Raw genomic sequence first — 24,951 nt, forward strand, 5'->3', positions numbered from 1 at the left:
CCACTTTGCCTACATTATCCTGCCAGTTGTTACCAGGCAGATTTCATCAGCCACAATTATGACTGTCCCCATAGGTCAATTAAAACAATAGCAATTGCCAGTCAGGCCCATTAGACTGGTGGAGAATTGACTGGAAGAGTAAGTCTGACAGACTTACACTAAGGGAATGATTCCAAAAGCCCTGCTATAAGGATGAAACATGTTTATACTAGGGCTGCTGTAGCTATTGATTATTTTAGTAATTGAGTAATCTATCGATTATTTTGTTTGATTAATCGAGTAATTGGACAATAATGTAGGAGTGTAGGCAGAGAAACGACGGAGATTTATTCCTCTTTGGAGAGCCAAGTAACACTCCGTTTATTTTCAGAGAGAACAACACAACAACAAAACCGTCGCACAGGTAATTACGTCAAAGTAAAAGCACCTATGCACCTATGCAAGTAAACATGGGCTAGAACGCAGTGAATTATAACCGTAATAATTAATAAGTGTCCTGTGTGTGTATATCCACCACACACGTCCCCCCAGAATTCACAAGAACTGGCCCAGTGAAACGACCAGGGACCCGAATGACCCGCCCAAAGCGATTCCGAAGCTCCTGGGCAGGTGGAGGGGGGTGAAGCGGGAGGGTGACAGCCGGCTGCTGACGGCGAGCAGACGTCGGTTGGCAGTGTGGGGGTCGACCGCGACGTGGTGCCTGAGCCACCTCAACTGAACGGCCCAAATCCAGGTGGGCTGGCTTCAGCCGGTCCACTGAGACGCGATCCAGTCTGCCCCCAATGTCAATGACAAATGTTTTATCCCCAGCCTCCACAACCCGATAAGGACCGTCGTATGGTGGTTGCAAGGGCCCCCTATGGGCATCGTGGCGGATGAACACGTACCCCGCTGCTCGCAGGTCAGGGGGAATGTGCACCTGGGGCAAGCAGTGGTGCGAGGTCGGGACTGGTAGGAAGGTACGGGCAGTGTCCATGAGGCTTCGCCGCTGGTCAGAAGCAGACCAGGGGACTGTAGTGCGGGGTATAAATTCACCTGGAACTCTGAGGGTCTGGCCATAAACTAACTCCGCTGAGGAAGACAGGAGGTCCTCTTTAGGCGCAGTTCTAATCCCCAGCATCACCCACGGGAGCTTGTCGACCCAGCCGTCGTCTGTGAGAGAAGCCTTAAGGGCGGCCTTCATGTCCCTGTGAAAACGTTCACACATGCCGTTTGCTTGAGGGTGGTATGCTGTAGTGCGGTGGAGTGAGACACCCAACTGACAGGCAACAGTATTCCAGAGCTCGGAAGTAAACTGGGGGCCACGATCAGACGAAAGGTCAGATGGGGCACCATACCGGGCGACCCAGGTACCAATGAAGGCCCGGGCCACATCAGCTGATGTCGTTGCCGACAGTGGGACAACCTCCGGCCAACGGGTGGTCCGGTCCACCATAGTCAGAAGGTGAGTAAATCCCCTGGAGGGAGGAAGGGGTCCTACCAGGTCAACGTTGACGTGGTCAAAACGTCTTTCGGGAACTGCAAACTGCTCCAACGGGGCCTTAACATGGCGATGGATCTTAGCGCGTTGGCATGCCACACAGGTCCTGACCCAGTCGCGAATGTCCTTCTTGAGGCCATGCCAGACAAACTTTGCTGCCACGAGACGCTGTGACGGCTTGCTGCCTGGGTGCGAGAGGCCATGTATGGCGTCGAAAACTTGCCGTCTCCAGACCTGCGGCACCACAGGACGGGGCAGGTCCAGAGATACGTCGCAGAGCAGCGTTGTGCTGGCATCGCCGAACGGGACGTCCGCCAACTGGAGGCCAGTGACCGCTGTTCTGTACGCCTGAATGTCGGGGTCCGAAACTTGGTCCACAGCCATTCGGGCATAGTCTATTCCAAGGTGGACAGCACCAATGACCACACGGGAGAGGCAGTCAGCCACGGGATTGTCTTTTCCTGACACATGTTTAATGTCCGTGGTAAATTCAGAAATAAAAGCTAGGTGGCGCTGTTGCCTAGCAGACCATGGTTCCGACACCTTGGCCATGGCGAAGGTCAAAGGCTTGTGATCCACAAAGGCAGTGAACGGACGGGCTTCCAGCAGGAAACGGAAATGACGGATGGCTAAATACAGGGCGAGGAGTTCACGGTCAAAAGTGCTATATTTCTGCTCACTGGACCTAAGTTGGCGGCTGAAAAAAGCGAGAGGTTGCCAAACACTATTGACCAACTGCTGGAGAACAGCACCAACAGCATAGTCTGAGGCGTCCGTGGTCAGAGCAACAGGGGCGTCAGGCACCGGGTGAGCCAGCATAGTTGCGTCCGCGAGTGCATCCTTTGTAGCAGAGAAAGCTGCCAACATGTCCGTGGACCAAGAAAGGGCATGCTTAGAAGTTTTTTTACCCTTGAGAGCGCTGTATAGGGGGCGCATAAGGTCGGCAGCCCGAGGCACAAAACGGTGGTAAAAATTGACCATGCCGCAGAACTCTTGTAGAGCCTTGACAGTGTGAGGCTGCGGAAGCCCCAACACTGCCTCCACCTTTGACGGCAGAGGAATCGCCCCTGCTGTAGTGATGTGGTGGCCCAGGAAATCCATGGAAGACAGTCCAAACTGGCATTTCGCTGGGTTGATGATCAAGCCGTGCTGCTGGAGACGACTGAAGAGAAGACGCAGGTGTGATAGGTGCTCTGCCTCAGACGTGCTGGCCACTAGGATATCGTCCAGGTAGACAAAAACGAATGACAAGTCACGCAGCACCGTGTCCATCAATCGCTGAAAGGTCTGGGCAGCATTTTTTAGTCCGAATGGCATCCGTAGAAACTCAAAAAGCCCGAATGGGGTAATCACCGCTGTTTTGGGAATGTCCTGAGGCTGAACTGGTACCTGGTGATAGCCCCGGACGAGGTCCACTTTAGAAAAAATAGACGCACCCGCCAGGTGGGCAGAAAAGTCATGGATGTGTGGAATAGGGTACCGGTCCGGCGTAGTGACAGCATTAAGGCGTCGGTAGTCGCCGCACGGGCGCCAACCACCATTGGGCTTTGGCACCAGGTGAAGGGGGGAGGCCCAGGGACTGTTCGACCGGCGGACGATGCCAAGGCGTTCCATGGCGTCGAACTCAGCTCTTGCGATACTGAGCTTGTGTGGGTCAAGGCGCCGGGCTTTGGCGTGCACAGGCGGGCCATTGGTGGAGATGTAGTGCGACACACCATGTTTGGCGGAGGTGGAGGAGAAGGTAGGTGCGGTGATGTCTGAGAACTCCTTGAGGAGGTGAGAAAAGTCATCAGCGGGCGAGAGGGCACTGGACAGCTTCGTCGGGGCCACCAATGTAGGAGTGTAGGCAGAGAAACGACTGAGATTTATTCCTCTTTGGAGAGCCAAGTAACACTCCGTTTATTTTCAGAGAGAACAACACAACAACAAAACCGTCGCACAGGTAATTACGTCAGCACCACAGAGGTGTGTCTCAACACTTCAAAGTAAAAGCACCTATGCACCTATGCAAGTAAACATGGGCTAGAACGCAGTGAATTATAACCGTAATAATTAATAAGTGTCCTGTGTGTGTATATCCACCACAATACACACTTTATAGCCTCTATATGCATTTTAGAGAAAATAATTGAAACAAACAAAAATGTTTCTGCTTGCCATAACCTTCAGTCTTTGTTTAAGTAAATGCACATCACCAACATTAAAATTGCACTTTTAGCATGTGTAATTAATAACAATGTGGGGGTAAAACCCTTTTTGCTGTTAGCCGCCTCACAGATCACGTTATTCACACACCATCGCTTTCATGTCGGCTCCGTTTTATCACTCTACTGGGGTGCGGAAGCTATGTCCGTGTAAAGTTTCGGGCACTCCACGCGGCCCATATTTTGGCAATCCTTATTAGTTACACTCATTTTGAAGATTAATTGAAGCAACAGATAATAAATCAAAGCTTTTTTCGAACTGAATTAATCGATTAATCGTTGCAGCCGTAGTTTATTCACACACACAGCCCTGCTCTGTATCATTAAAAAGCACTTTTGCCTATGGTAGTAAATAATAGTTTTGTTTTTGGGTGGTAACAATTAAGTTCTGTGTATGGTGCAATTGCATGTACCATTGTTAGTGTCGTGGTCCACACAGCTGACTCATAGTCGAATGGTCTCATCATTAACAAACAATCTTTACTTTTAGCCTTATATTATGTCTATCTTTTTTTTTTTTCGCACTAACTTGGACTCCACAAAATATATTAAAGAGGAATTGCTGATGCCTGGAGGATTAGAAATAAGACATATTCTTCCCGTTAGTTTTTTATAATAATGTATTTTATAATTTTATATTATTTTATGAAAATAAGTGTACCACCCTGTGCTGATTTACACTTGAGCATTTTGTCAAAGCAAACTGATTTATTTTAAAGGGTGTTGAGAGATCCCTGTTATCCGTTCAGTGCAAGAAAACCGCTGATGCATCCTGTATAGCTTGAATGTTGAAATTCTGTAAAAGTCCTCTCATGGGAAGTGATTCACCCACCCAAAATTGCAACACCTCCGATGTCTACATCATTTGCGCAAACCGTCCAAATTGAGCTCTTTCTACAGTGGAGACTTCGTCAAAATTATATGTTCTGTTTGGCTGAGGGGTTTCTTTTGTCCTTATGTGATCATCTTTACAGCATAAGCTCATTGTTGACAACGTGCTCATTGATCCAAACAGCTGACCACCAGAGAGAACATTACCTCAGTGTGTAACTACAGTACAAAGTGACTGTGCACAACACCTAAGGCGCCACTCAAATGACATTATAGCACTTTAGTGGGAGGTTTGACATAAACATTGTGTACATTGCTTGATGTGTGACAGATGTATACAGTAGATTGCTATGTTTTATGACAATCGTTTTCCTTTCCCTCTTTCCAGGTGCTGGAGAATCTGGGAAAAGCACACTAGTGAAGCAGATGAAGTAAGCCTGAAACAAAGTTGATGCCAGTTCTGTTTGGAGCTCTATTGTCAATGGTCACAAACAGGGTTCATCTATGTGGAAATGAGAGTACATCGGGGCACAGCAAAAAGCTCCCCATATTGCACAACATGCAAAACAAAGGCCACAGAGGGCAGTCATAGCCTGGCAAGACATGAATAGACTCCACCGTTTCCCACATTACCCATGCTGCATGGTCACTGGAGCTCAAATTCCAGCTCTAATGACAGCATTGCAGGAAATGTTGCAGATCGCTAACATGTCCCACATTAGTACAATCGTTGGTCACAGTTTTAAATATTTATACAATCTCTGAAAGCTTGTTGGGATTTGTTTTTTTTCTGTGTTTGCTAGAATCATTCACGAAGATGGCTACTCAGAGGAGGAGTGCAGTCAGTACAAAGTGGTAGTCTACAGCAACACCATCCAGTCCATCATGGCCATTGTCCGGGCCATGGGGCGCCTAAAGATAGAGTTTGGGGATGATGCCCGGGCGGTAAGATAACAATACTAAAATACTTAAAGTGGGACTGCACTTTTTTGGAATATTGTAAGACAAGCACACATATGCTTTTATTTTTTTATGAATTCTAACTAGTAAATAAATGCAATCAAAAGTCTGCATACAATGGAGCCTATACGAGTCGCTCTATTCTGCCTATAAAGTGCTTAAAACATCCAAACCCCTCCATCAATGTTTTATATACACCCTGTATATATGTAATGTAGTAACAGGCACATTCACAACATGTAAAATGTACGTGTTTTGATCATTTTAAACATACGGCATCACTACGACAGCATCCACCGGGAATCACTGTGGCAGATCCTCCAGCTATACGGTATACCATTAAAGTACGTCAACATCTTCAGAGCCCTGTACCACAACTCCACCTGTTGAGTGAAAACCACACAGCACAACCGACGACTTTGACATTGTGACCGAGGTAAGACAGGGTTGCATCTTGTCTCCCTGACTGTTCATCATTGTCATAGACTTTGTCATGAGGAAGTCTGTCGTCGGAGCAAACCTCTGCATTAAGTGGGGAGGGGGCAGACTGGCAGATATGGACTTTGCGGACGACTTGGCTCTGCTTAGCCATTCCTACGCTGCGCTCCAAAAATTTACCAACAATCTGCATGAGCAAGGGGAAAAAGTCGGCCTACGTATAAGCCAAGAGAAGACCAAGGCCATGACCGTCGCACAAGACCAAAACGTTCCACTGCTCACCGTAGGCGAACAAGGCATAGAGTACGTTGAGAACTTCACGTATCTTGGAAGCAACATCTCAAACACTGGAGACGCAGAAAAGAATGTACAGACCAGAATCGAAAAAGCTGCAGGAGTTTTCCAACGCCTCCGGGACATCTGGTCATCAAAATCTATCAGTACGTCCACAAAGCTGCGCCTCTATATGTCAGTGGTCATCCCTACAGTGACCTATGCCTGTGAGACGTGGATGAAGACATCAAGCATTACTAACAAGCTGGATGTCTTCCACCGACGGTGCCTCAGATACATCTTGAGGATCTCATGGAAAGACCACATCACCAATGAAGAGGTGATGAGAAGGGCAGGGGTAGCACCATTGTCTGACATAGTCTCTGACATGAGAAGGAGAATGGCTGGACGCGTACTCCGACTGCCAAGAGAGAGACCGGCAAGTGTGGCAATGGACTAGGTGCCAGAAGGGGGAAAGAGGAAGAGAGGACGGCCAAAGAAGACGTGGAGACAAACAGCCAAGGAAGACCTGAGAGACATGTAGTCAGCTGGCATGGAGCAAGAAGGGTCGCCAGTGACCGGAACAAATGGAGGGGACTCGTTGCCCAAAGTTCCAACAGGAATGGGAGGAACTAAGTAAGTCATCACTACATATCACTTACTGTACAATGTCTGCTGTCACTAGAATGCCAACTGTTAGGACGTTGTTATATGAAGATGAAGAATGGCTCATAATCTTCAATAAGAAAAAATGGGGTGGACAAGTGTCTTTTCAGGTCTTTCTTGCCATTCCCGGGTCTAAATTGGATGCCAAAGTTGCTGTTACTAGAATGCTAACTGTTAGGACATTGTTATATTGCCGTTAAGATGAAGAATGGCTCATAATCCTCACTAAGAAAAAAGTGGGGTGGACAAGCATCTTTTCAGGTCTTTCTTGCCATTCCCGGGTCTAAATTGGATACCAAAGTTGACCATTTTGTCTGATTATGTTCTTATCCTTCTACAGTCCAGGTAAGAGGCATGATATCCATCCATCCATTTTCTACCGCTTGTCCCTTTTCGGGGTCACGGGGAGAGGGGCTGGAGCCTATCTCAGCTGAATTCGGGCGGAATGCGGGGTATCTGATGTAGAATAAATGTTCACGAGCTCTGAGGCGAGAAAGCAGCTCACCAGCCGATGATGTCAACAAAGCAGTAACTCGCTTGTTAGTTCTCTGTGACATTACGCCGCTAAAAAATTTTTGCCTGCGTTAGCGCTTATAATAACAATATCACTAATACTTGGTTAAAATTGCAGTCACAAAATGTAAATGTAGTATTGTTGGCGCTTTTTGGATGTTTTTTTAGAGGGCTTTATGGGCGAAAAAGAGGACCTCCCATTGGTTTCAATCTAAACAAATTTTATTGACGTTTATTTACGAGTTAGAATGCGTTAAAAAAACAAAAACACTTCAGTCTTCTTGTCTTTCATGTTGATTGTGAAAAATAGGCAACATTTAAAAAAAATTGCAGTTCCCCTTTAAAACATGCATTCCAAGAATCCAATGTGCCATGAAGGCTTGTATCTTTCCAGGGTGATGCCCGTCAGCTGTTTGTGCTGGCCAGTGCAGCAGAGGAAGGTGTGATGCCAGCAGAGCTCAGCGGCGTGATCCAGCGGTTGTGGAGTGATAGCGGTGTTCAGACCTGCTTTGACAGATCCCGAGAGTACCAGCTTAACGACTCTGCTGCATAGTAAGAACTCAGTCATATTTTTTTCGGCTTCAGATGAGCGCTACTTGCACCTCTTACACCAGAAATATTAAACTAGATTGTTTTGGGGGCGACATTTCTAGAAAGCTAAGGACCACGGGGCCAGACTTCCTTCAATATTAGTCTTATTTTGTATATTTCCAAAAATATACAAAATAAGACTAATAGTAAATAGATTGGTCAGAGTTACAGAAACTCTCTGCTGTTTTTAGGTACCTTCTGCAAAATTATGTTGTTTTTGAACCGAACTGGCGGGCCACCAGTTGAATAGCCCAAATGATGAAAAAGAGAGGACTTGAAATGAGACTTTGAGGAACACCACTAGTATAACCAAATAAGTTGAGAAAATGACTACTGACTGCATCTGAAGTAAACAAGCTACAGCAAAACCTTAGTTACATAAATCACATTACGAAAAAAAATTGTACCTGCCAAAAAGGAGAGAACCTAAAAGGGTGCCTGCCTTGAGGAACGCCTCAGTTATGTAAATCACAAGTTTGGATCCCAGTGTTCTGTTTGCTAGCCAGGTTAAAATGTCAATGCAAGAATCTTTCAATGTGTTTACAGTGGTCCAAGTTTCTCTGTACAACAGGAGAACTCTCCGTTTTTAGTTCTGTGAACTGTTTTTAGGAATTTGCTGCAAACATTTTTGTCTCCCACTTTTACTATAGTGTCATTCTCAGGCCGGATTTGGCCCCCAGGCCACCAGTCAAATAGCCCTGTTTTATATTATAGTCACATGATGTGGTTGAAAGCTGGAATGAAACAGAAACAAGAAAATATGTCAGTGTTACACAAAGATAGCTAACTGTCATATTGGCTAATCTCAACCTTCACTTTGTTTAATACTTTCTTTATTGCACAACGAGCCACTTCCATTTCTGGAATGTTAGTCTTGTTCGGTGCTTTGTTGTTGTGATGTTGTATCTTCCTTCTCATCACCCTTTAATAGCAGCAGTGTTTCCACTTGGGGCCCAAAGGAGGCAAGATGTGTCTTGTTTTTTAAGGGTCGCTGTGTGAGCTTGTTGCTCACAGAATTGCATTCCTGAGCAAGAACAGAGTCAAAGCAGCACCTAAAGCTGTCGAACTATCACATAGCAATTTATTGTGTGAATGCAAAGAGGCCAGCATTACTTTAGCATTACGTTTCTTAGCCCTATCACTTTGAGATTCAGAATTATCAGGATTTATTTCAGCAAAAGTATTATAGGTACAGGAAAGCAGTGATAGCGCCACATATCACTAACCCAGCCTTTTTGTCATCTTAGGTTTTTTTTTTATTTAAAGTTGATTTAAAATTGTCAGGTATGCCAGGTATTGTGAAACATCTGCATGTCTTGTAAAATAACATCAAAAATATCATCTCCACTTGTGTTTTGCTTTTTCTTTTACTTTTTTGTGTAATGCCACTACACAGTTATTCCAAAGACATTGACCATATAATCATTGGAACACAAAAAAAAACTATTGCACTGGCTGCTCAAGCGCCTGTAAATCAACATCAGAATTAAAAGAGAAACGGACTGTAAAGTGTACTCCTTTTTCTTGTTTATTACCTTCCGCCCTTCTTTTTACAATTGTATACGTTTCCAGTAACAGGTAAGAATAGTATGACACAATTGTTTCTGATGTTTGCTACACCACAGTTAACTTATTTTTACACTTGTTTGCCAATTCATATTGTTATAATGTATGTTATAAAGTGTGTGTGTGCAGAAAACATCGCACAGGGCGATGTGATGCGTCTAGTGCAGTAGCCTTGGAGTAGTAGTACCTGTAGTTAGTGCATGCTGCATGCCGCTTTTGCTTGCTATGCTGCATGCTGCTTCTGCCTGATACTCATTGCTTTCAGCTAGTGCCGCCGGCTAGCCCTCTGTCTCAGAGGGCGAAAAGAGGAGCCGAGTGCATAAGCCTCCTCAGCCGGTACATAGCCTCTCCATTGTCAAGACTCGTACATGCCTCCTCGTGGCCACACACGGTAACTGGAACCTCGCGGTTCCAGGCTAAGTTGTACGGGATCTCGGAGCAGCAGGGGGCCCCAGAGACGGGGCATGCAGGCCCACCGGTGTGTGGACATGCCCTGGTGCCCAGTCAACCCCTGTCCCAGCTATGGGTAAATAACCCCAGCTATGGGTGAATAGTGAAAACCGCCTCAACGGTGGACCAGGCGGAAGATGGCGGCAGCGGAATGCACCACAACGGCTGGGAAGGCGGATGAAGGCTGCAGCAAAGACGGGTCCCCAGTCGTCTTGGTCTCCATGCCACTGGACCCTGGCCCGCTCAATGCCAAGGACTGTGTGGTGGCTGACCGTGCACCAGTCTCCCCACATTAAAAGATTCCACGCACAGGCGTCCTCCACTATGGAGGACAGTCATACTCGTTTCGAGTGACCGCCGACGACGATTGTTATAATGTGGCTTTGAATAGTGCATTTGTGTGTAACGGATGTCAGCTATTGCATCTGTGCGTGAGTACATTGGTAAAACTCACACTCTGGCACCACAAGAGTTGCGCTGAACAATGAGCTGACAGCTCAGGTGTTTAGCTTGTTGGCTAAAGCTTTCCACTCTCAATCTGTGGACCTTGATTCAATCCAAAAAGGGGCAGATCCAGCGGGTTACCTAGAGTTGATAAATGTTTCATAATGGTGACAGTTTGGTGGAACAGATGACTTCAATTTGGGCCTTTCCCTATGGTAGCAATTGGTTCTATATCATACTTGCCAACCTTGAGACCTCCAATATCGGGGTGTGGGGGGTGGGGGGTAGGGGGTGGGGGGGGCCTTGGTCGGGGGTGGAGGGGTGGTGGTGGTTGGGGGCATGGTTATTTACAGCTAGAATTCACCAACTCGAGTATTTCATATATATATATATATATATATATATATATATATATATATATATATATATATATATATATATATATATATATATATATATATATATGTATATATATATATATGTATATATATGTATGAAATACTTGACTTTCAGTGAATTCTAGCTATATATATATATATATATATATATATATATATATATATATATATATATATATTTATTTTATTTACATAAAAGAAATACTTGAATTTCAGTGTTCCGGTGGCTATCCATTAGATGGCAGTATTGTCCTGTTTAACTTCTCCGTTCATGTTGAGTATATCATTTCGGCCACCGTGTTCAATGGAGAAGTCTGTTCTACATATTTACAGGCAACATACACCTTCCCCTTCGAACTGTCCTGGATGAACTGAAATTCTTGTTTCCATTCGTTTGAATTCGTTAGGCAAGCTGTTTATATTGTGGGAAAGCGGACATGAGAACAGGCTGTCCCCACTCAGTCTCAGGTCCGCATTGAGCTGGTGGGGGCGTGGCCTCCAGCTCCGGCTGAATACCGGGAGTTTGTCGGGAGAAAATCTCTGTCGGGAGGTTGTCGGGAGAGGCGCTGAATACCGGGATTCTCCCGCTAAAAACGGGAGGGTTGGCAAGTATGTTCTATATCCAAACGCATTGCAAGTTGACTAATTTATTAAAAAAAGATGTTGAACTACCAGAGTTGTACTGTATTTACAGTATGTATTGACCAACGTTCCAAAGCAAGTAAAAACAAAGCAATGTGAGATCCATTGGGCATGAAGTCAGTTGTGTTTTTGTTGAAACAGTAAGACGGGAGGGAACTCACAGTGAGGACATGCGCCTTGTTTTCAAAACAATCACTCTGTCGTGTGCCGTGACTCTCTGTGCACTTTGTCTCCACAAAGACAAGCGGGGAACAGAGAAGAAGTCTGTTTATGCTGAATTCATAATGAGCAAGTATTTACTGGTATCAGCGACCAAAATATGAGCCCATACTTAGCAACCGGATTGTTGGAAGTTACTTGTCTCTGCAGACGACCAAATGTGTTGTAGGTGTGATTAAATTAGATGATTTTGTTTGAAGCATACATTAGAGCAGTAGTAATTAGGGTAGCAAACCGTCTCTTTAAAAACAAAATATAAATACGCTGTCCTGTATCAAGCCTTAAAGAAACACACTTTGTACTACAATTGTATTCTCTCATCAATGAGAGAATAAGGAGGGTGCAGGTTAATTCCTAGACTGGATTGTGTCAGGAAGGGTAACTGGTGCAGACATGAAGCTTAATTCTAATGTGATTGTCTCACTGTAATGAAATGATACATTAGAATACACTTGATAATGTTGCTGTCATCAATAATTGTCATGTCCGTGTCTTCTTATCAGTCAACTACAGTGCTTCTGGAAAGTATTCACAGCGCTTCACTTTTTCTACATTGTTTTATGTTACAGTTGTATTCCACAATGGAATCAATGCAATTTTGTCCTCAACATTCTACACACAATGACAATAAATGACAATTTATATTTTATTTTGCAAATGTATTAAAAATAGAAAAACTAAAAATATAATGTGTACATAAGTATTCACAGTTTTTGATCAATACTTTGTTGATGCACATTTGGCAGAAATTACAGCCTCCAGTCTTTTTTTATACGATGCCGCAAGCTTGTCACACCTATCCTTGAGCAGTTTTGCCTCTTTGCTGCATCAGGTTGGATGAGAACCATTTGTTTTCATCCAATATGTCTCTGTACATTGCTGCAGTCAGCTTTCCCTCTACCCTATCCTCCCACCACCATTCTTTACTGTAGAGATTTTATTGGCCTGGTGATGAGTGGGGCCTGGTTTCCTCCAAAAAGATGCCTGGCTTACGCCAAAGAGTTCAATCTTTGTCTCATCAGACCAAAACATTTTGTTTGTCATGGTCTGGATTTCTTTCAGGTGCATACTGGCAAACCTTTTATTAAGAAATGGCTTCCGTCTGGCCACTCTACGATACAGGCCTGATTGGTGGGTTGCTGCAGAAATTATTGTCCCTCTGGAAGGTGCTCCTCTCCCCACAGAGGAATGCTGGAGCTCTGACAGAGTGACCATCGGGTTCTTGGTCACCTACCTGACTAGACTAAGATGAATGCAGCAATGTACAGAGACATCCTGAATGAAAATCAACACTTCCCATCCAATCAGATGGAGCTTGAGAGGCGCTGCAAAGAGGAATGGGCAAAGAGGAATATATTAAAAAATATTTAGGGCTGTAATTGCTGACAAAGGTGTATCAACAAATTATTGAGCAAATGCTGTGAATACTTATGTACATGTGATTTTATTGTTTTTAATTTTTTATTTTTTTTATAAATTTGCAAAAATAAACTTTTTTTTTTCCACATTGCCTTTATGGGATATTGTGTGTAACATTTTGAGGACAAAAATTAATGTATTCCATTTTGGAATAAAGCTGTAACATAACAAAATGTTGAAAAAGTGAAGCGCTGTGAATACTTTCCTGATGCACTGTTCAATCTTTGTCTCAAGAAATCAGCTTACACACACACGATGCACGGACAGAGCCTTGCTAGTCTCGACTCGTCAGAGAGAAGCAACCCGAGGTAACAGAAATTAGGAGGAAAAAATATGATTGCAAAGCCAAATGTCCCGTTTGTGGAATATTTCGGTTTCAAACCAAATGAGCAAGATGAGATCATCAACATGGAAAAGTTTAAAAAATGTATTATTCCTAAACATTCATCTAACACAATTAAAGTTTGAGTCAAATGTTATAAAAATAGTTGCACACAAATAAAAAGAAATAAATGGCAAAACATGAAAAGAAAATTGCTGTGCCGGTAGGAGTAAAGATAATTTGGTTCAGCCAACCCTGCCAAGAAAGTGCCCCTTATTTATTTTTCAGTGTGTTGGCATCCCTAGTAGTAATATAACCTGAAAATACCACGGTAAGGTCAGCAAGTTCTTTTACTGATACAGTTGCATAATATCCTGTTGTTTTAACACTAGCATCTGTGCTAACATTACATTTCGGAGTTGTGTGTTAGGTCACAGTGCTTGTCCAAACTTTGCTGCACTCTAAATCGATTAAACAATGTTTATCTAAAAACACTGTGTTACAACACAGAAGAGTTTTGTTGGTGTTAAGTGTCATACACCCATAGCCTTAATGTTTTTGGCCTCTGATCATGTCTTGCCGACTGACCCGAGATCTTATTTTACCATATATTCTGTTTTGCAGCTATCTGAATGACTTCGACAGGCTCTGTCAGCCCAACTACATCCCGACCCAGCAAGATGTACTGCGGACGCGTGTCAAAACCACAGGAATCGTGGAAACTCACTTCACCTTCAAAGATCTTTACTTCAAGTTAGTAAAAGCTGCACATAAGACTACAGATGGGGTGTTTGTGCCACAAAAATACCATTATTAAACAACCTGAGGATGGGTTACTGGCCAGCTTTGAGATTTGTTGATTTACAGATAAACACTAATGTTTGGAGCCTCCAAATAGCTTGCAGGGGATATATAAAGTCAGCTTTACTACAGCAAACACAATAAAAAATTATACTGCATTTAGTGTTGTTCACTATTTAGATTGTTATCTGCCAAATACTGATATATTAACTTCTGCAAACTTCTATTAATGTTACTGCTGATGGATCACATGCGACTGTCATAATTCAAAGTGCTTTAGTTTCAAGACAGAGGCTGCTTTCTTCTCGATTATTTTGATTTTCATGCTAATGTAACAAACGATGATTGAATACTTCATTTGCATATCTTCAAAAGACAGAGAGAAGAGATGTCTTTTTTATTCTGTGTGATGGATGGATTAATGTCCCACTAGGGTTTTCAATTGATAATGAAGTGGATGGAAACTGGCAGGTATTCCACCTAAAAACAATAATTACAAAGAAAATTGATTGGAATAACATATTTTTTGTCCGTCTCAGAGGTGTTGTGCTGGCAAGAGACCATGCTAATGTCTAATAAAAGGGTGTAGCTACAAATAAGATTATATTTATACAGCTTTGCTTTCTGTATGTCCAGAATGTTTGATGTCGGAGGTCAGCGCTCAGAGAGGAAGAAGTGGATTCATTGCTTTGAGGAAGTCACAGCCATCATTTTCTGTGTGGCACTCAATGACTATGACTTGGTCTTGGCTGAGGATGAAGAGATGGTTTGTTAGTTTGTCTTCATGGTGTTTGTATGTATCAGGGATGTTCGGTCAGGGGAGGCAGGTGGGGCATGTTAATAGAACAAAACAAATAATGATAACATAAAGAAATATGAACACTTGTTCATTGAACAGTGTTACAAATGTGTTCCAATACTTAAAAAAATAATTAATATACACTACCGTTCAATAGTTTGGGGTCACCCAAACAATTTTGTGGAATAGCCTTCATTTCTAAGAACAAGAATAGACTGTCGAGTTTCAGGTGAAAGTTCTCTTTTTCTGGCCATTTTGAGCGTTTAATTGACCCCACAAATGTGATGCTCCAGAAACTCAATCTGCTCAAAGGAAGGGCAGTTTTGTAGCTTCTATAACGAGCTAAACTGTTTTCAGATGTGTGAACATGATTGCACAAGGGTTTTCTAATCATCAATTAGCCTTCTGAGCCAATGAGCAAACACATTGTATCATTAGAACACTGGAGTGATAGTTGCTGGAAATGGGCCTCTATACACCTATGTAGATATTGCACCAAAAACCAGACATTTGCAGCTAGAATAGTCATTTACCACATTAGCAATGTATAGAGTGTATTTCTTTAAAGTTAAGACTAGTTTAAAGTGATCTTCATTGAAAAGTACAGTGCTTTTCCTTCAAAAATAAGGACATTTCAATGTGACCCCAAACTTTTGAACGGTAGTATATATCATTGCATATGCACATTTCCTGATAGGGTAGAAGCTTATAATGGACTCTACGGTAGCCTATCCTCTTTGCTTTAGTGCGCAAGTAAGCTTTCCCTCTTAGTGCACTGCGCCCTACTGTGAGTGCACTTGGCTCTATACAGGGTGGAAACCTATGATGTGGCCGCTGGGAGCCAGACCTCTCTGATTAGTGCGCAAGCGACCTTACCTTGTTATTGCAGTGCAGTCATAGGACTATTTTTATAGTCGACGAGTCATCCAATCCAATCTACTTTATTTGTATAGCACATTGCAAAAAAATAATGAAAGTTTAACAAAGTGTTGCACAGTAGTTGAAACACATTTAAAAGCAGAATAAAACTAAGAACAGTCAAGTGTAAAAATATTTAACTAAAAAGGAGAATAAATACATAAGAGAAAAGAACATTTACTAGGATCGCACAACGCTCAAGCTGGTTTAAAAGCCAAGGAGTAAAAATATGTTTTAAGACGGGATTTAAAATGAATTAAAGAGGGAGATGTCCGAATAACCAGAGGGATATCGTTCCAAAATTTTGGAACCACAGCTCAAAACACACGATACCCTCTGCAATTTACCGGGTTTTTGGGATGAAAAGAAGAAATTGATCAGCAGACCTCAGAGACCTTGTTGGTGTGTAGATTTTTAAAAGGTCTAAAATTTATTGTGGCGCTAATCCGTAAGAGATTTAAAAACAATCAATAAACTTAAAAATGAAATCTAAAATAAACTGCGAGCCATTGAAGTGATGCTAAAATGGGGGTAATGTGCTCATGTTTTATGTGCCAGTTAAAAAAGGCGAGCAGCAGCCTTTGACTAACTGACTATCAACTATCTTAGCGATTAGTCGACTTATCGGTTTATGAAGCCTACTCCTATTAGTCACTCTAATTTAGCCATCAGCACTTAAATTAAGAAAATAAAAATTAACTTTATTCAGAAACATTTACTCATCCTGCTATTTCAACCATTTTTAAATCAAGGGTAGACAAAGTCCTGATAAAAACAAATGCTATTTGTATTGTTTGTTTATTGTTATTGTAATAATTAACATTAAATATAACTAAAGCTAAACACCAAGTATGAATCTAACCGCACGTCAGTGGTGTATATGTACAACATGATGACGTTTAAGAACCAAGTTGCTCTATCTTTGCCTTTGTCTCTCTCCTCAGAACCGCATGCATGAGAGCATGAAGCTCTTTGACTCCATCTGCAACAACAAATGGTTTACGAGAACCTCTATCATCCTCTTCCTCAACAAGAAGGACTTGTTTGAGGAGAAGATAGGCAGGAGTCCTCTTACAATTTGCTACCCCGAGTACAAAGGTAAAACAAACAGCATCTACAGGTTTAACCTTAATGTACGTAAAGGGAAACATAACCGATATGTCATACTTGTCAACGATGCGATCAGATTGTAAGTAGTTGCGCTTATCTTGAAACATGGTTCTCTCGGATGCACAACAAATATTGTAGCGATGAACAAAACTTCCTTGACTTTGAGTGTTCTGACTCTGACTGACTGAATACAATATATCCATATAGTTGTCAAATGTCTTTCTAGAAAAGTATTACTAATAAGTGTTTTTGTAAATGCAGGTTGGTTATAAGATACAAATGTTAAATGTCTGTTACTTTCAATCAATCAATCAATCAATGTTTTTTTATATAGCCCTAAATCACAAGTGTCTCAAAGGGCTGTACAAGCCACAACGACATCCTCGGTACAGAGCCCACATACGGGCAAGGAAAACTCACCCCAGTGGGACGTCAATGTGATTGACTATGAGAAACCTTGGAGAGGACCGCATATGTGGGTAACCCCCCCCCCCCCCCTCTAGGGGAGACCAAAAGCAATGGATGTCGAGTGGGTCTGACATAATATTGTGAAAGTCCAACACATCAGCGAGAGTCCAGTCCATAGTGGGGCCAGCAGGAACCATCCCGAGCGGAGACGGGTCAGCAGCGTAGAGATGTCCCCATCCGATGAACAGGCTAGGGGTCCACCCCGGAGCAGAGTAGAAAAGAAAAGAAAAGAAACGGCAGATCAACTGGTCTAAAAAGGGAGTCTATTTAAAGGCTAGAGTATACAAATGAGTTTTAAGATGAGACTTAAATGCTTCTACTGAGGTAGCATCTCTAACTTTTACCGGGAGGGCATTCCATAATATTGGAGCCCGCAGACTTTTTTGGGGCTCTGGGAATCACTAATAAGCCGGAGTTCTTTGAACGCAGATTTCTTGCCGGGACATATGGTACAATACAATCGGCAAGATAGGCAGGCGCTTGACCGTGTAGTATTTTATACGTAAGTAGTAAAACCTTAAAGTCGCATCTTAGGTGCACAGGAAGCCAGTGCAAGTGAGCCAGTATAGGCGTAATATGATCAAACTTTCTTGTTTTTGTCAAAAGTCTAGCAGCTGCATTTTGTACCATCTGTAATCTTTTAATGCTAGACATAGGGAGGCCTGAAAATAAAACGTTACAGTAATCGAGACGAGATGTAACGAACGCATGGATAATGATCTCAGCATCGCTTGTGGACAAAATGGAACGAAGTTTAGCGATATTACGGAGATGAAAGAAGGCCGTTTTAGTAACACTCTTAATGTGTGACTCAAACAAGAGGGTTGGGTCGAAGATAATACCCAGATTCTTTACAGAGTCGCCTTGTTAAATAGATGTCAGTGTTGAGCAGGACCGATAATCAGCATTTCCGTTTTCTTAACGTTGAGTTGCAAAAAGTTAGCGGACATCCATTGTTTAATTTCATTAAGACACGCCTCCAGCTGACTACAATCCGGCGTGTTGGTCAACTTTAGGGGCATGTAGAGTTGGGTGTCATCCGCATAACAGTGAAAGCTAACACCGTATTTGCGTATGATGTCACCTAGCGGCAGCATGTAAATACTAAAGAGTGCAGGGCCAAGAACCGAACCCTGGGGAACTCCGCACGTTACCTTAACATAGTCCGAGGTCACATTGTTATGGGAGACACACTGCATCCTGTCAGTAAGATAAGAGTTAAACCAAGACAAGGCTAAGTCTGACATCCCAATACGCGTTTTGATACGCTCTAATAAAATATTATGATCAACAGTATCGAAAGCGGCGCAAAGATCAAGAAGCAGCAACATAGATGACGCATCAGAATCCATCGTTAGCAATAGATCATTAGTCATTTTTGCGAGGGCTGTCTCCGTAGAGTGATTTGCCCTGAAACCGGATTGAAAAGGTTCACAGAGATTGTTAGACGCTAAGTGTTCATTTAGCTGCTGTGCGACAATTTTTTTGAGAATTTTCGAGATAAACGGAAGGTGGGACACCGGCCGGTAGTTCACCATGAGGTCAGGATCGATGTTAGGTCTTTTGAGTAGAGGATGAATAACCGCTTTTTTGAATGCTAGGGGAACAGTACCAGAGGAAAGTGATAAGTTTATAATATTTAACACTGATGGACCTAATAAAACAAAAAGCTCCTTGATAAGTTTCCCAGGAATTGGGTCAAGTAAACATGTTGTTTGTTTTGTCCCATTTACACATTTTAACAATTCCTCCAATGTTATTTCATCAAAGAGAGAGAAACTATTTTGGAGGACGGTGTCTGTCGTATATACAGTCGTATCTGTGTTAATAGAACCCAGTTGTAGCTGAGATGCATTGTCTTTAATCTCTTTTCTAATGACTTCAATTTTCTTATTAAAGAAATTCATAAAGTCATCTGCTGAGTGGGTGGAGCTACTGGGAGGAGTCCCTTGTTGGGTTAGCGATGCTACTGTACTAAACACAAATTTAGGATCATTTTTGTTGAGGTGGATGAGATTTGAGTAATATTTAGCTTTAGCTGAGGTAAGCATGAGTTTTTAAGTTATTAAACTATCACTCCATGCTTGATGGAAAACCTCAAGTTTAGTCGCACGCCATTTGCGTTCCAGCTTTCTACATGATAATTTCTGGGCTTTAGTTTCTTCTGTAAACCATGGGGTACGCCATTTAGGGGCCCTTTTTAGCTTTAGCGGTGCTACACTATCAATGGTGTCACGCAGGGCGTCGTTAAAGCTGTTAGTGAGGTTATCAATAGAGCCCACATAATTTGGGAATGGTGCCATTACCGAAGGCAGTAGGTCAGTAAGAGTCGTCGTTGTGGCAGCATTAATAGTATAGTAGTTATTATTATTATTATTAGTTTGTTGACAATGAGTCAGAACTTCGAATTTTATAAGGTAATGATCGGACATTACTTTAGTGTACGGGAGTATCGTAACTTTAGAGGTGGTGACACCCCTGACAAGCACTAGATCTATCGTATTACCGTTGCGATGCGTGGGTTCATTTATTATTTGTGTAAGACCACAGCTATCAATTATAGTCTGGAGCGCCACGCATGGTGGGTCCGATGGGGTATTCATATGGATGTTAAAGTCTCCCATTATGATTATATTGTCGGCGTGCGTCACTAGATCAGCAACGAACTCTGAAAATTCATTGATAAAGTCCGAATAGGGCCCTGGGGGGCGATAGATGACAGCCAGGTGCAGAGGCAGCGGTGTGACAAACCTCACAGTAAGCACCTCAAATGAGTTCTGTTTATTATTTAGGTCCGAGGTAAGGCTAAAGTTTTTGTTGTATATTAGTGCAACACCCCCACCCCTTTTAATGGGACGGCAATATGCGTATGTGGCTGACATTTGACAGGTGAGTACTATTGCTGTTGAACACGTTTGAGAAAGCAAACCAAAGCTCACGGTGCCACAACAGCACTTTAGACTCCATTCTAAACATATACTTTAACCTGTTATTGCTTGTCTGTTTAATGATGACAAATGTTCTCACTGTCCACACTGTTCAGTTCTTTGCTATTTTGCTGCTGTTTTCACTTTCTTACTTAATCATTTAGACATAAACACTTGCCTTTTTTTTATATAGGTGAAAACACGTATGAGGATGCAGCGCAGTACATCCAAAGCCAGTTTGAAGACTTGAATAAAAAAAAGGCCAGCAAGGAGATCTACACCCACTTTACTTGTGCCACAGACACCCAGAATGTGCAGTTTGTGTTTGACGTTATCACCGATGTTATTATCAAAATCAACCTGACGGATATCGGACTCTACTAAAGATTTAGGACCTGAAGGTAAGCTTATTAGTCAACTGGTTATGTGGATGATTATATATTATATTTATTTTACACATTTTTGGTCTGAGTTAATTAATGATCGCATTAATCATGTAGCAACACAGAGTAATCACCCGAATCATTTTTCGACGCACTTGCTCTTTTACTTGACCTATGGATGATTATCTAAAAGGCTCCGTAGCTTGTTATATGGTCAGTGATCAGGTCAAAGTGTATATCAGTGCAAAGATGAGTGAGGAGAGGCTGTGCACTGTGACAAATTTTGCTTCAAAATACACCCCGATCGGACTGTAGATAATACTGTTACCAAGTTTTGAGCAAATAAATTATGTATATTTAGGAAAACATAAAAAAAATGTTTGTCAATGACATTTTAACAAAATTGCATTGTTTCAAATTATTGGGGTCTTCTTTTTTTATTTATTTTTTTATTTTATTTCAGCAAAAGTATTATAGGGACAGGAAAGCAGTGATAGCGGCATATATCACTAAGCTAGCCTTTCTGTCATCTTAGGGTTTTTTTTAATTTAAAGTTGATTAAAATTGTCAGGTATGCCAGGTATTGTGAAACATCTGCATGTCTTGCAAGATAACATCAAAAATATAATCTCCACTTGTGTTTTACTTTTTTGTGTAATGCCAATACACAGTTATTCCAAAGACAATGACCATATAATCAATGGAACACAAAAAAACTATTGCAGTGGCTGCTCAAGCGCCTGTAAATCAACATCAGAATTAAAAGACAAACAGACTGTAAAGTGTACTCTTTTTTTCTTGTTTATTACCTTCCGCCCTATTTTTTTTACAATTGTATACGGTTACAGTAACAGGTAAGAATAGTATGATATGATGTTTGCTACACCACAGTTAACTTATTTTTACACTTGTTTGCCAATTCATGTTGTTATAATGTGGCTTTGAATAGTACATGTGTGTGTAACGGATGTCAGCTATTGCATCTGTGCGAGTGTACATTGGTAAAACTCACACTCTGGCACCACAAGAGTTGCGCTGAACAACGAGCTGACAGCTCAGGCTTTTAGCTCGTTGGCTAAAGCTTTCCACTCTCAATCTGTGGACCTTGATTCGATCCAAAAAGGGGCGGATCCAGCGTGTTACCTAGAGTTACTAAAGGTTTCATAATGGTGACAGTTTGGTGAAACAGATGACTTCAATTTGTGCCTTTCCCTACGGTAGCAATTGGTTCTGTATCCAAACACATTGCAAGTTGACTAACTTATTAAAAAAAGATGTTGAACCACCTGATTTGTACTGTATTTACAGTATGTATTGACCAACGTTCCAAAGCAAGTAAAAACAACGCAATGTGAGATCCATTAAGTCAGTTGTGTTTTTGTTGAAACCTTAAGACGGGAGGGAACTCACAGTGAAGGACATGCGCCTTGTTTTGAAAACAATCACTCTGTCGTGTGCCGTGACTCTCTGTGCACTTTGTCTCCACAAAGACAAGCGGGGAACAGAGAAGAAGTCTGTTTTTGCTGAACTCATAATGAGCAAGTATTTATCAGCGACCAAAATATGAGCCCATATTTAGCAACCAGATTGTTGGAAGTTAGTTGTCTTTGCAGACGTTCTTTAAAGTTAAATTTAATTATGCAAGCAAGTTATTATTGTGATTGATTAATTACAATTCAAACGTTTGATTTATCTGGGTTTTTTTTAATAATCATTTGACAGCACAAGAAAAGATGAAGTCTAGAATGCCTAAAAATAATAGCTTTACTTTTAAAGTGTTCTTTTCCACACTCTGCTATAATTATATGAGCAACTGTGAGCAGGATGTCAAACTAATATTATCACAGCCAGGTGTTGGAGATTCAGCAGACTAGAAACATGTCAAGCAGGCAAGCAGGGAGCTAAATAACATTTATTTGAATATAAACATAGGAGACACTGAAACATAACAACAAAATGAATCAAGTCAAAGAGCAAAGAGGAGCAGAAGCAAAAAATTATGTTGAGATACAAGTGGGTGGGACATGACGGCTAAAACTACCCTCATGGTCTGATGCAATAAGAAGGGGGCAGGACTGACATGACGTGGTGAAACTATTCAGACAAGACCAGGAAATACAACCAGTAAATATGTCATGTGTATTAGTGATGGGAATCCCATCTCTTTTCTGAAACTCTGTTATTATAGCACGACTTACTAAAAAGTATTTCAGCGCTTAAGTGACTCCTCAGATTTTCCGTTGCTTAAATATTTTTTTTACCAAAAGTAATGGTTTTTGTAAAATTAATAATGTACAAAACATATGATATGTAATAGGGGTGTAATGATTCATTTTAACAACGACTTGATTCGATATATGGAGTTGCCGATATGATTCAGTCACTTTTTAGCAAAACAAATCAAGCAGTGTGACAGTGAAATAAATACTGGATTCCGGACACTGCAGGTGAAGTTTCCTATATTTTCGGTATAAATGAATTATCAATACAGACAAGCAAGTAAACAGCAATTAATGGACAATGCATTCACATCTTATTTTAATAAAGAGCAACCAACACTTTAGGTTGAATTAACAGGAAGAAACACTTTATGCTCACATTTTAAACATTCAAGCATTTTTCTATAAAAGTACAGTAACCAACATTTTACCAGTAGATTTACCTGCTAAATAAAGTTCCCCGACCCGGCCATACAATATCTGTTATCCACCCTCGTGTCACCGATGATAGACAGGGTCCCTGGTGTGCTAAACGGAAGCTCATCCCTGTTGGTGTTTTTACCTCGATTCATAATTTCCATAGCCTCCGTTATCCATCTCTTCTATTTATTTGTTTCTCATCAAATGACTTCTCCTTGTCTTCCGTGAGTCGGTGCGTCGCAGAACTTGCAACACTGTCACATCCATTGTGTTGGCTGCGTCTTCTGTGGTTTAAAGTTGTGTTGCAGCTTTATCATTGTGTTGTGTTGTTTGTATTTGTTGTGGCTTTTGCAATCGTGCTGTAGCTGAAAGTTATAATATCGAAATGCCCGGCAGTGGAGAATGAGACAGTCGGAGATACACTCTGTCTTCGATGCTTACTTAACAAGCGGTAACAAACTCAGGGAGTCAAAACACACATATATACAAGAGCTGCTGTTCGCCACAACTCACATTTAGACACTCAAGTTGACTCAACACACAGACACCCAAACTCTCGCAGGACTCACACACGTCACACACGACAGCACCATCTCTTAAAGGCACACAGACACACATTTCACAAATATTACACTATTGTCTTGTGACGTTTGTGTTCTTAGGACCTTTCTCGACCACCGTAGATATCTGCCATTTTTATTTTAATGACTCCAGTGACGGGAAAATAGACTTAACGTTTAAAATCTTTATTATTACAACTGCTAAACTTAATATAAAATGTATCGTTCTCTAATCCAATATTTTCCTTTTTCTAGTATCAATAAAATCGATCGATTCCCTTTTCAAACAATTTTGGATCAATACTTGTCTCTTGGAAGGCAAACTTGCCGAGCACAGATCAATATACTTAATATTTAGGAATATAAATCCATCTATCACTGTATCGATCAATCGTTACATCCCTCATATGTAATGACTCTCGATGTATGGCTATTATTGTGCTGGGTTATGGCCACAGACTTTGTAAGGACTTTGTGCCTTACTGTAACTTTCCACCTTGTTCCAGTGATCACACCTTGCACAGAGTGTTACAGACATATAAAATGTTAAGATAATATATATGTACATAGCTTATTATACTCAAAATGTAACAGGGTGCTAATCTTTTTGACTTCACAGTAATGCTGAAATATGACTGTACATAACGGCAATAGCCATCATGAATGCAAGACGTCCATTAAAAAAGATTCTGCAAATTACGTTTCTCTGTATTTAGTGGTTTTGCTATTCTAGATGATTTAATCTGCATTGAAATTAGTGTGTGATATTTTGCTTGTTCATGTGTGGAGTTTGCACATTCTCCCTGTGACTGCGTGGGTTCCCTCTGGGTACTCCTGCGTCCTCCCACTTCCAAAGACATGCACCTGGGGATAGGTTGATTGGCAACACTAAATTGTCCCTAGTGTGTGAATGTGAGTGTGAATGTTGTC

At 41.8% G+C, this 24,951-nt stretch overlaps 1 protein-coding gene across 1 annotated transcript in view; it reads left to right on the forward strand.

The window, feature by feature from the left end:
• LOC133654160 (guanine nucleotide-binding protein G(i) subunit alpha-1-like) overlaps positions 1-24,951 on the forward strand; it is a 46,944-nt gene that overhangs the window by 18,414 nt on the left and 3,579 nt on the right. The window contains exons 2-8 of the mRNA XM_062054248.1: positions 4,904-4,946; positions 5,319-5,460; positions 7,760-7,917; positions 14,041-14,169; positions 14,854-14,983; positions 16,879-17,032; positions 20,633-20,840. Of these exons, the coding sequence (XP_061910232.1) occupies positions 4,904-4,946; positions 5,319-5,460; positions 7,760-7,917; positions 14,041-14,169; positions 14,854-14,983; positions 16,879-17,032; positions 20,633-20,823 (947 nt within the window). The 3' untranslated portion in view covers positions 20,824-20,840. The remainder of the gene's footprint in view (positions 1-4,903; positions 4,947-5,318; positions 5,461-7,759; positions 7,918-14,040; positions 14,170-14,853; positions 14,984-16,878; positions 17,033-20,632; positions 20,841-24,951) is intronic.

This window comes from Entelurus aequoreus, linkage group LG07, assembly GCF_033978785.1.
Source record: "Entelurus aequoreus isolate RoL-2023_Sb linkage group LG07, RoL_Eaeq_v1.1, whole genome shotgun sequence".
Lineage (NCBI taxonomy): Eukaryota > Metazoa > Chordata > Actinopteri > Syngnathiformes > Syngnathidae > Entelurus > Entelurus aequoreus.